The sequence below is a fragment of the Vanessa tameamea genome, chromosome 5, assembly GCF_037043105.1.
Source record: "Vanessa tameamea isolate UH-Manoa-2023 chromosome 5, ilVanTame1 primary haplotype, whole genome shotgun sequence".
Lineage (NCBI taxonomy): Eukaryota > Metazoa > Arthropoda > Insecta > Lepidoptera > Nymphalidae > Vanessa > Vanessa tameamea.
In genome coordinates this window covers 9,863,458-9,876,965 of record NC_087313.1, presented here as the reverse complement: position 1 = coordinate 9,876,965, position 13,508 = coordinate 9,863,458, and the positions used below count along the sequence as shown (strand labels likewise).

The following is a 13,508-nucleotide window of genomic DNA, read 5'->3' as shown; positions in this document are numbered from 1 at the left end:
ACCTATAATATTAAATTTATAGTAGATTTGTTACCAATATAAGAATATTACACTTACTAAAAAAATATAGGGACTTCATTCTTAATTTATTTAATTTTATGAACGATGAATAAGGCAACAAAGTGAAATAAAACTGTTCGATTTCGTAAGAGTTTATTTCGTTACATATCTTTCTGTTTGATGTTCTCCGGGTGCGTCTCACTAAAAGTTTTTTCTTCTAATAGTGTCTCGTAAACTTTCGAAATTGTCGGGAACTTGTCCAAGCTCAACTTGTGTCTGTAATAACATTTATAAGTTAAGTCGCGTCGATTTAATTCATCAACTATTATAACATCGAGCAACAATGGTGTCTGTTAAATTGATGTCTGTGCCAATGTCATTAGAGTTAGCAGAAAATTACAGTGTTAATTTTAAAATACTCATAGATATCTTAATTTCAGATAGACAAAATGTATTGTTATTCGTTAACTACTTCTCACTCTAATGTGAAGGCTGAAGTCAATAATATCGAAGTTTTTGCATTTACGATTTGCTATTTCTAAACAATAACAATATGTGAAATATCTAAGAAATATATTTGTTTATTTGTTATAAAACATATAAACAAATATATAGGAGGATATTAAAATCCCATTAAGCGAAAACATTTTGCTTTAGACACCCCGCTACGACCTGCAGTGAAAATGCTTAACGCCGGTGAAACCGCAGGGACCTGCTAGTTATGATTAAGCGTCACTTCATCTATTTTTTTATTTTTTAACATTAACAGCCTGTAAATTTCCCACCTAAGGCCTCCCCTCTCTTTGAGGAGAAAGCTTGGAGCATATTTCACCACGCTGCTCCAATGCGGGTTGGTGGATACACATGTGGCAGAATTTCGTTGAAATTAGACACATGCAGGTTTCATTACGATGTTTTCCTTCACCACCGAGCAGTAGATAAATTATAAACACGAATAAGGCACATGAAAATTCAGTGGTGCTTGCCCGGGTTTGAACCCGTAATCATCTGTTAAGCCATCTCGGCTCTCTCAGTACATCTATATGGTCTAAAAAATATAATAAAGAGCGGGACGATAATATCATGAATTAGATGCGAATATTTAAACTTGTATTTGTTATTGATTCAAAATATTTGAGAAACTTAAAAATGCCATTAGTTGCAAGACGTAAGTTTTACAAAAAAATGTAATTGCTTATTATCTCTATAAATTATAATATGAAGAAAGCAAAACAATAAATCATTTAATAAAGATATGACGGCGGTTAATTGAAAAGTAGGTCTCTCTGAATCAGTCTAGTTTGATACATGACGAGACTGGCCCCTCTCTTAATATGTCAAATGTTTACAAAGACACAGCACTAGTTCTTAACTCAATAACAAGTACAGATGCTTGTCCTTTAAATTTCCCAAAGGAACAAAAGGATAATTTGATTTCATTTGTATCACAAGTCCATAAATTATCTAGGGAGTATATGACGATCGATATTTTAATTGAGTTATTTTTGAACGTGCCATGTGTTTTTAAGGATTAATCTTGCGTATTAATATAATGTTTCGTTTAACGAACTACACTAAGACGAATCGGTAATTCAAATAAAACAGAATGCGTGAAGCGACTACATTAATAGCTTTCGGTACGTATTTCACGCATCGTTACGATTTATAATGTGGTTAGAAGATACATTTAAAAAAATGTGTCTTAATATTGTATATGTAACATAAAATTGATACAAGTTGCAGAAAGCACATTTATAATTTTTAGATCTATCTATAATAAACTATACTACTATTATAAATGCGAAAGTAAACGAAAGTCTGTTTGTCTGTTGCTCTTTCACAGCTAAACATTTAAACTGAATTTGATGAATTTTGTTATAAACCAAGCTTGAACCGCAATGAAGGGCATGGACTTCTTATGCCTTACACCTGACAATCAAGCAAAGCTGCGGGCTCAGTATTTGAATTGATATCTACATATTTCCTTCTGTCAGTAGGAAATTCACAGAAAAAAATAGATGACAAACTCTGTGTAGCCACTATACAAATGTTATTAATAAAATAAGTAATAGTTAGATTCTCTCAAGAACAAAATATAATAACGTGGCAAAATGTAACATAGAAATAATTTACGTAGTTTCTTATACATTGTATTAATAATAAAAATTACTTTTTTTTTCTTTCCTCTGTCTAAGGTTGCTTGGAAGAAATCACTGTTTTAGTAATATGGCCGCCTTATGTACGTCTTCCTGGGTTGTACGTACATATGTATGTATATATAAGTTCTTTGGTAGGTAATTAAGAGTAGTTGTATTTGTATAACATTTTCAAATAAATGAAACTAAGATGAAATTAAGTGTGAGACAAACCCCCAAATACACAAATCTCGATTACATAAGGCGATTTTACCTTGTAACGGCATTGTACAGTTGAGGTACCAGACACAGATCAGCCATGCTTAACTGGTTCTCAATACAGAATTGACCTGATGATTTTTGCAGCAGATCCTCAAGACTATAGAGACCGCGTTCTGTCCAATACTTAGTGAAGTTTTTGTATTGATCTGTAGAATCGAAATGGCTTAACAAACCAACATTCTGTAGTGGCTGAATGCCAGAGACGACAGTCTGAAAAAAAATAGATGTTTGAATTTAATGGAATAGTGTCATAAAACTTAAGGTGAGACTCCAAATATTACTTTTTAGATAAACGACATTTTTAAAAAAAGACAAATTATATTTTGTATAGTGATAATATTATATTTGGCCGAGTTTCGTTACATACGGCCAGTTTTAAAGACTAGGGAATTGCGCAGGGGTCATTACAGTGCACGTGAGCAAGTGTGAACGCTCCACAAGTGTACTCTTTATTCCCTCATTCTCAAAGGGCGATAACGGAGGATTAGTGGGGAAAACACGATCGCATATGTCTGTAATAATAAACACTGTCTCACTTACCTTTTAAATCGAAACAAAGCAACGAAGTACCGCTGGAGGAGGAGAGGAGGAATAACTGTTGAGTGGGCCGTATTGGGTAGCTTGCACAAAAGACCACCAATAAAATTTTGTTTTTCGTACCCACGCATTTATGATAAACTGGTTTGAATTCAATTATACCATAAAAATACAAGAGAAAAGATTTTAAATTCAACTTGATTGGAATAAATAAAAGGAAACTGTTTGATATTCTAAGTAAACAGTTTTAATAGAAGAATAAATCATTTGTTCCGAAGGTTCTATTATTACCGTTTTAACCTGAGTAACTAGATATCATTTCGACTTCACACGGGAAACGTATTTTTCATAATTTAATAAAAGATTTCACATTTCACAAATAATATGTAAACAGATTTTTAAATGCAATAAGTATTTAGTCAAGCGATCACGATGTATCGGCTTGTAGGTACTGTGCTAATATATAAAATTATAAAATTTATTACAATACGTCCCACGTATTTTTCCCCGAAATAATATAAATTGGCACGCAATTTTCGATCCATAGCCATCAAGGCAGAAACACATCGCGAGCGATTTTGACTTTATTAACAAAAATAAAACAGACCTGTTTTTTTTTAAATAAGTTAGAAAGCAAACACTTACTATGTAATAGGTTAGATGCTTTGAAGAGTCAGAATCGATTTTTATACTGATTTTAATACTGCTACTGACGTTTAATCGAGTTACACTTACCTCACAAATTTCTCTCATACGAGCTCTTAATATTGGTGTTCTTGGCATAAGACTGGGCTTAGGACGGGTGTCTTCTAGATATTGAAGTATAGCCATCGATTCTATTATTGTTGCGCCATCTAAACGAAAGTAAGGTCAATAATAAACAATGAATACATAAGCAAAGTTCTGGTAACGATAAATTACATTGCATATTTATTTGTACATGTTTATGATCATTTTAATAAATAATTTGTTCCATATATATTGAGCCACATAAACGATACATAAATTGTATATTATTTAAAGTAACGAAACCACAGAATATGAGTGACCGCAAAGCTGCAGAACGGGTCACGCATCGATTTGTGATAGTTGAAAAGCTATTCGTGAAGCGTTTTCGATTGTGATAACTTCTGGTAGGATTGTAAACCTTTAGCAGGTTCTTTATTATAACAGAATATGATTCTTTTATTAAAATGCTTGATCTACATAATAATTATTAAGATAAGTTTTTTTTTATAAAAAAAGGAAAACTACTTCAATAGAATTTAACATTATTATAGTATATTAATAAACTCAACGACAAACATTCACGAAATTTTAATGGGAATAATTCGGAATAATAACTCTTTCGAATAAAAAAATATTTTGATGTCGTTTAAAAATATTTTTTATTGTTTTACTTATTAATATATATGTACAATAAAATCAACATTTTACAACATAAATTAAAATGGTTTGGGATGTAGCTAAAACGAGAAAAGCAGTCAAGAAACTTTTAATGTTTTATGTAAGCATATGGATATTTTTTGTCTTTTGAAGTCCCCAGTGCTGTAAAATGGTATTTGCTGTTCCACATGTGGAAACTTGTTGTTCATATATGTACATATATGTACCACATATATGTGGCGGTTATTTATTGGATGTATAAACATAAAACGATGTTTTATTTTGATATTTTACAAAGAAATAAAAACAGGGAAGTCTTAAAAAGAGATGGCACAAAAGGCAGTTTTATTGTTAAAACAGCAATCTCTTCCAGAAAACCAACTTTAATTCACTGATTAAATGAAATATGAACATAGACACTAATTAAGGACGTGAAAACTTAATGGTGCTTGATCGCGATTGAACCAGTGTTGTTCGCCGGTTCCGCTTGTAATAATTTAATCATTAAGCTGAAAGTAAATTGCGATTAAAAATCATCTTACATTGTCCACACGGTATTCGATGTCAAATTGACATAATACTGTAATCATTATAAAATAAATTTAACGTCTTCGAATGCAATATCAAATTTTTTATCGAGATTTTGCTCTAAAACTGCTACGGGTGAATTTAAAAGGACATTCACAACGGAGACGGATTATAGCAAAGTGGGTTTAATCACTATAGTACATACATGGTTCTCATATAACTTGGATTACATTATTTAATTACATCACTTGTCTTTAATTTAAACGAATATAACAACTCTTAGAATTTCTTTGACAAATAAAAAAATTTACTTGTCAGCGTGTACGATCCATTTAGTTCAACTTTTATATATGTGCCCGTATTGACTTCGTTCGTTTTTAAAAAAGTAATCCTGGAACCCAAACGCAGTCTAAACATTAAAAAAGTTATAAGTTTAGGAGAAATTCAGTAACATACATACATACAGAAGAATTAAATATTATATATTTATATTTATGATGGCTGTGTGAAGTGACCAATTGAGATCAAGTCACATAATAAGTCTCCTTTACCTAAGATCCAATAGATGGTGCTGCAATCAAGTTATTATTTAATTCTATATTAATGAATCAAAAACCACTATATACATATTTTAGATTACATATGCTGATTGTTTAGAGTCAAATAATAATAATAAAATCTGAATACTATTTTTTTTCAGAAAAATATTAGCAATTCGAACGTGAGACTTTTTACATCGCTCGGTGTCTCGGCTCGGCGAAAATTGAATTGGTTTGCTACTATCTGTATAAAACAATGCTAAAAAGGTACTTGTATAACTGTATTTTTTTACATTACGTTAAAAATCAATGAATACAACACGTAACTATTTGGGTCACTTAAATAGTTCACAATTCAATGAAGATATTTCCGTTAGATTTATTGAGCGTCACATTCGCTGAAATGAGAAGTTATTGACCCAACCAATTAAATGCTGGCGCTATTTGAATCTGCCTCATAGACTCTTTGATTATTCAAATTATTTTGTATTCTTTGATTTATTACTAAGCATATTTTTAGTATTATAAAATAATAAAAATAATAATAATAATAATAATAATAGTAGTGTTTGGATTTCGTAATTTCGTCAATTACTCTAGGAGGGATAGACGTATACAAATACAATTAGGCATAAAATTAAATTATGTCGTGTAACACACAGTCCATTCAGAAACAGCGTTTAAATGTTAGATTTCTAGGCAATATCTTTTCTCTTTTTGAGAAGAAGATTTGGAGATTCTACCATTCTTCACCAACTCCTCTCGAATCTTCGGTTAAAATTTAAGTCTCAGAGACTTGGACTATATTTGTGCGGACCGATATCTTTTGTAAATATACTTATTTTTTAAGAATAACACTATTCTTTTAATAACAATAATCAATTCAATTATTTAATTGATTTTAATATAAAAACAAATAAACAGTTTATTAAAAATACTGAGAAATTGTATATGTTTTAAGCTAAGCGAAGCGGGCGTGTGTCCGATATTTTTAATTAGATCGACGGTTCATTAACTCATGTGCACAAACGAATGTTACTTTTCTACGAGATTTTATTTAACTTGATCTGTTAATACGAGTACATTTCGAGTTACGAACTACTATTTTTATTTGAATTTTACATTTTATACTTTTCGTCCTGATAATACAGCCTGGTATAATAAAATTAATATCGTAATTTGGTTATGCTTTTTTGGTTTTAAAAAGTTTTTATTTTTAATTGGTTATTCATTCTTTTTTTTTAAACATTAAATCGACATATATAGATATATCTTATTATGTCTTACTATAATAAATGGTGGGGAAGATAAATACACACTTAAAATCCTCGTTTCGATTATTACATACGGAGTGCAGTAGCACTAGAACCTTAATGGCTCTATGAGATCAGCGCTCATTGAACTATACCCTCACGCTAATAACCCCAATTATGACGTATTGTCTTGTAATTTGATCGTCAGATGCATCAATAATTCACCGTGATGTGATAATCGCATTTCATAACTAAAGAGGTAATTATTTCTATTGAATAGGGATTTACTATATTGTCAATAAAGGACTGGTAATAGGGGCTTATGTGATCGCCTAATACACACAAAGACGAATGGACTGAGTTAATTCAAGCGTAACCGCTAGTGATTCATTATCACGTATTTACAACTTATTTCTAAAAAATTTGTACACTGTCCTACAGATGAGCGTAAGACTCCCCTCCTATAAATGAAGCCCCACCACTTTGATCCACTGTGAAGAATTTCCACCGACATATTTAGTATAATTTTTCATTCGACCGATTACGAGACCACAAAATAAATTATCAACACAAATTATGTACACGAAAACTCTGTCTGGATTTGTATCTTTTGTTTCCACTTTCATCATCGCTCATCACGGCTTACCTAGGACGGCTTGCGAACAACCCACGACGTGCGTTGGAGGCGCCTCGCCCATAATCTTAGGTCTTGGACCATCACCGAGTGTAGGTTCATTCGCCAGATTACTGTATATATTATATATGACTGAGAGCCTGTATTGTATAGTTTAGAACAATCATTTTAGATTTAAAATCATATTGAGTATTTTGAATGATGGATTGTTCCAACCATCATTTCATTCTACAAACAATAAACAACAACAACAAAAATATCAATAACAATTTATTTATGCATTACACAAATTCTCGCAATATCGCTTTGCAGGTGAACATTTGAATTTCATACAAAACGTTTAGCAACGAACACAGCTTGCATTGTCGTAAATATTTTATATCGCAGAATATTAGAAAATTGAACTATTATAATACGCTTCTGTTTAATGTTGTAAGTTTGCTTTGGTTGTTTTTAAACTAATTATATCTTGTTGTAATAGTTTTAAGCCTAGATGAATGGTGAGTAATACGGTAAATAAGTATTTATGTAAGTGCATAAAATATCTTATTTTAAGTGACAGATGTAAACCCGCGATTAGTTTTAGAGATCTAATTTGATTACAACGTGCAATATGTAACGATGTTGACGTTTTATTTCTGACTCACGTACTTACTAAATTAGGCACTCTATATTTTTTAAATATAGAACATAAGTATTTCTAAAAGATGTTTTATTTTTTATGGTACTGGTGGCAAACGAGCAAGAGGTTCACCTGATGGAACTGTGATGGTGACTACCATCGCCCATGGACATTTGCATAACCAGGGAGCTTGCAAGTGCGTTGCCGGCTTTTAAGAAATGTGTACGCTCTTTTTTACTTGAAGGTTCCCAAGTCATGTCGGTACGGAAAATCGCCGGCGAAAGCTGGTTCCATAGAGCGAGGCAGAAAATGCCCTAAAAATCGCGCTGTTGTGGATTTTCGGACATCTGAGTGGTGCGGGTAAAACATGATTATAATTGATACTATCAAAATCAATTTACTTTATTCAAATAATGTAGGTATATTTTTTGACAAAATCTAAACAAAATTAGCTTTTTTAAATTTTGATATTACAAGATCATTCATTATGTGAACGAACACATGAAAAAAGACGCGGTATTACTCGAGATATTTTTTTCATAAACTCAATTATTGTTCATATATATTTAAAAAAAAAAAATTGATACTTCCCTTATTATACCCGCGATTGTTCTAGTTGGTTAGCAAGTATGTAGTTTTATTAATTAATTTGATACAGCTAAACACCAATGAATAGTTGAATTAGACATATTATATCCAAGTCAAAGTCAGATCTGAGTTTATGTAAACTTATTGTAGGGCACGACGATCATTGCATTCACATAAAAAATATGACCTTTACATACAACAGTGATAATAACCATGTATATCAAGAGTAGGCCAATTCATTCTGTCTCAATTTTGTGGTACGATTCAAACCCGCATGAGTCTCCCAAATTAGCTGTCAAGTGGAATTTCGTACCAATGATTATACTTACACAGGAACTTTCACTCAATAAGTTCATTATGTTTACATATCAGGCAAAATCAGACTTTCAATACACTATCTTGTTGGTATTTGTGATAATGTAGATATTTTTATAATATAATAAACATATTTTATATTTTATAATCTGCCCAAAGGTTGCCGGAAAGAGATTGCTGTTTTATTGATAGGGCGCCAGGTGCACCTCTGTTACTTTTGTAAATCCTACTGACAAGCAACAAATTTATCTTCGGCAGGGGTTTTTAATTAAAATTGTATAGTATATACTAAAAATGTCTTAAGTCGGTGGCATTTGTGTAATAATTATGTTCTTCATTTACGAGTATAAGCAATTTAATCAATTAACTAAGGAATATAATTACGAATAATGAATTACTAATTATGTTTTGCGAGCGGTGAGATAATATACTAATACCTGAGTGTATGAATGTAGGAAATATGTTTAAAATTAATCTGGGGCATGCCCCATGGCTCAGTCCCCTGTGCTCTGAATGTTTGAATTGACTTTAATTACTTAACCGAATACTTCATGTTTTTGTTATCTCATACGTTTATTCAAATATCTTACTAAGATACTTCTTTAATTTTTAAAATAAAAAGACGTCTTTCAATATATGACGATGTGAACAATGCTCTCTCTGAAATAGTAAATTGGTTTAGTGTTAATAATTTAATGTTAAATAGTAAAAAGACAAAATGTATTAAATTCACTGCTCCCAATGTAAGATGTGTCAAAACGAGTGTACTTTTAAACGGGGAAGCATTAGATGTTTTAGTATCAACAAAGTTCCTTGGTATGACAATATACTCTAAGTTCCAATGGGGCCCCATATAAATAAATTGGCGAATAGACTCAGCCCTGCAGCCTATGCGGTAAAAAAAATTAGACTTTTGACTGATGTGGATACGGCTCGCCCTGTGAATTTCAGTTATTTCCAAAGTATAATGTCGTATGGCATCCTACTCTGGGGTAATGCAGCTGATATTAATACCATTTTTGTACTGCAGAAGAGGGCTATTCGTGCAATTTATAACCTGGGCCCAAAATATTCGTTAAAAAAAAGGTAAAATTAAAGAAATTAAAATAATAACTGTCGCTTCTCAATTTGTTTTTGATAATGTTATGTATGTACGCAAAAACATAAATGATTTTCCCAGAAATTGCGACGTACATTCTATTAAGACTAGGAACAAGAATAACTTGTTACTCCAAGTACCCGATTACACAGGGTTAGTAACTCTTTTTTGGGGCAATGTATACGTTTTTACAACAGGATCCCAGAAAACGTTCAAAATTATTCAATTATAAAATTCAAAAGAATCGTTAAAGAGTGTTTGTGTGCTAAAGGATATTACAACACAAATGACTTTTTAGTTGACTGCACACCTTGGGAATGAAATGATCGCCCCCAGGCTGTTTCAAATAACTAAAATATAATTATTATTGTACATGCAAAATGGAAAAAAAAATATCCTGCTGAGTTTCTTGCGCCGGTTCTTCTCAGGTCCGAGGTGTTAAATTCCGAACCGGTGGTAGATTTTTGACTATCAATAAGCAAGTGTAAACACTTCTATATCTAATAAAGATTTTTTACTTTGACTTACAATAACTCTGTCAATACTGATCTATAAATAATCATACGGATAAATCTATTTATATTTAATCGGATTATATACCATGGTATTTTTATTTGCATCGCAATTAAAATTAATGTAATTTATTTTGATAAAGATTATTTATTACAGTTTGTCGATTTAATTACTTGAACGAAATTTATCACGCAGAGTGAATCAGTGAGCGGTTAACTGAGGTTTCTTGTCAAATGTATCTTTGTGGTGTGTCATTTTATTACATAGCCTCAAAACCTTTAGTCCATAATTATATCGAAACTAGTTCATTCATTAAATAATATTAATACGACATTTTTAATGTTTAAGGAGTCGCATTTAAATTAAAATTTATGTTTATGCTTCGCTTAAATATTTTTAAAAACATTATATTAAACATAATTGTTTATTTTTTCATAATCAAGATTTAAAGCAATGAGTATGATGTTTTCTTTCATGAATATATTTGGTCTCCAGCAGTTTGGTTTCACTATTAAACACGACTCGATGGTTGTACTTTTCGATCATATGCCGATAAAAATTGGACGGATATTAAAGAATATTATAAATACTTTTATCAGTTAGATATGCGATTCGTACCAGTTTCTTCAATATATAAGAAATATTATATGAAAATTATACAAAGAGACATCAGAATTTCATTTCGAACGTACCCCATGTTTAATCACGTTTATCGTGAAACGATATTTTGGTTGAGGGAAGTTATTTTTCTCGCCTTTGGGAATTACATTTGGGCCTCTATCATGCTGTGTAAAGGTTTTATATCATAAATAAAAATATCAATATGAATATAATGTTATTTCTTTGTTAAGGTAGAAATATAAATATAAAAAAAAACTTGGATTCAAAAAGGATAGTTTGAGATATATTGTGGTAAAAAAGACAATTCGACATGTAAACGTTCATAATTTTTTTTCTGTTTTATTTGATATTAAGTATTCTAACATAAGCCTAAGGTAGCCTAAGTTACTCCCTATTACATCAGCTCATCCAGTGAAAGTCTCATCAAAATCGGTCCAGCCGTTCTAGACAAAGACTAGCCGGAACAAACTTCCAGACAGACAAAAATTGTAAAAATATGTTATTTCGGTATATGTACCGTGTATACATACCGATGCATTTAGTAAAATGCGGTCATTTTAATTGTAATATTAACAGACACTCCAATTTTATTATATGTAGTATAGATATAGATAAATCCAGCGTTAAATTCCAATTTGAAAGTTTCACTAAAATTTCTAAGAATGAAAAATATTCTTCAAAAAAAAACTTGATAAATTGTTGAAAACCTTTTATGTACACCTCGATTGAAATAGACAATCGAGATACCAGAAGGAATAAATATAAACAAACCTTAGATTTACATATTCCTTGCGATTAGCTAATGGCTTTATTATATTACGATAACATTAGGTATGCACTAGATACGGTTTATAATTAACATGTCTGTACTTATAATACAACACAATTCCATTGAATTACTTATATCTATTTCAACTTAACTTCCAAAGATAAAATAACAAGTCAGCCGTAATTCAAAACGCTACGCCACAGATTATTCAAGATCTCGACCAATGATATCGTGTCGTTGCAATGTCAAAATTGTTTAATTATCTTTATACCTCCTGTGATTGGAATAGACTTAAGGTATACTAATTCTTACCAATAATTAACGCGGGAACCTTCTGCGAGGGGTTAATGACACGGTACTCATCTGTCAGCTGTGAACGTTTGTTGACGATGTCCACTGACCGCTCTACATAAGAAATATCCTTAAGATGTAAGGCAGCACGGACGCGCCAAGAACATGATGATAACCAAAATCCATACAAGATTGCACGAGTCTCAGTCTAAAGAGGGAAACAATTAACTTGGTAACATATTTTCAAACTTTTCAAATCATATGTATTGAGGATTATTTTTTATAACTACATAATTATGTTCAATTTCAAGAACTCAATTTTAAAATTGAGGTTAGAAAAGATAGCTTATGTTGTTTTTCTTTAAATATTTATTACAAAATTACTCTAAAATCAACATATTACAAGTATTATTTGATAATGAAGTTATATGTTTTAAAATTGTAATTCCATAAGATAAAATAGGTTATATTTGTATAAAGATTTGTAACTTACTGCCATTCTCGCCATCTTCAATGATTAGTAGATTGTTAAATAGTAAATTTACATAGATCCTTCTTCGATGGCTTTAATCATAAAACACTTTAATCAAGTAGTCATTTAAACGTCATATCAGAAAACATAAATAAACAACTGATATCACTTTGACCTGTCAGCTGTCCTAGGTACGTACGAACTACGAATATTATCTACTTCATGGTTTAATTTTAAAAATTTTTTAATAGATGGCGCTGTTCGGTGATGAATGGTGTTACTGGTTTTCGAAAACTCGATTAAAATATTCTGTGTTTTTTAAAATATATTGGTTATTATAATATACTGTAGAAACTTTAAAGCATATATATAGTGTATAACTTTGATGTATAGCGAAGGTAAATATGATGTTATTTAAGTAAAATAAAATAAGGATTGACTGATATACATGATTGTTTATTTACACGCACTAGATTACAGTTAAAATTGTTACATATTATGCATCTATATTGTTATTATTAGATTTATAGGAGCACAGCACTGCTTCACTAGGTTTTAATGAGAATACAATATTAAAAGAATACGTAGACTACGCTAAATATATTTTTTGTATACGTATTAGTTTAAACAATTCTACTAACCTATTTCGATCGATGCTTATATGGTAGGTACAGCCATGAGAGGTTATTGAATAATTCATGCAATTTTATAATTATATGAGCTGAACAAAACTGGTATAATATTTAAAATGTTTTATATTTTTGTTTTTGCAATAATATATATAACTACGTACATATTTTTTTATTAGCATTAAATAGTTATACATATTTTATATAGGTTACCAAATTCCCTTAAGACTATTCTAAAACGTATTGTTGTTTCATTTATTATATAAAAATCGAATATAAAATAATTAAAATAATT

The 13,508-nt window shown here is 30.7% G+C and overlaps 1 protein-coding gene across 1 annotated transcript; it reads right to left on the bottom strand.

The window, feature by feature from the left end:
- Positions 1 to 136: 136 nt before the first annotated feature.
- On the bottom strand, positions 137 to 12,785 carry LOC113392482 (probable maleylacetoacetate isomerase 1). Its single transcript, XM_026628941.2, has 5 exons — positions 12,606 to 12,785; positions 12,134 to 12,320; positions 3,690 to 3,808; positions 2,410 to 2,627; positions 137 to 276 (listed from the first exon to the last, which is right to left on the bottom strand). Exons 1-5 carry the CDS (start codon positions 12,618 to 12,620, stop codon positions 162 to 164), a joined length of 654 nt encoding a protein of 217 aa, XP_026484726.1. The 5' UTR covers positions 12,621 to 12,785; the 3' UTR covers positions 137 to 161.
- Positions 12,786 to 13,508: the final 723 nt, after the last annotated feature.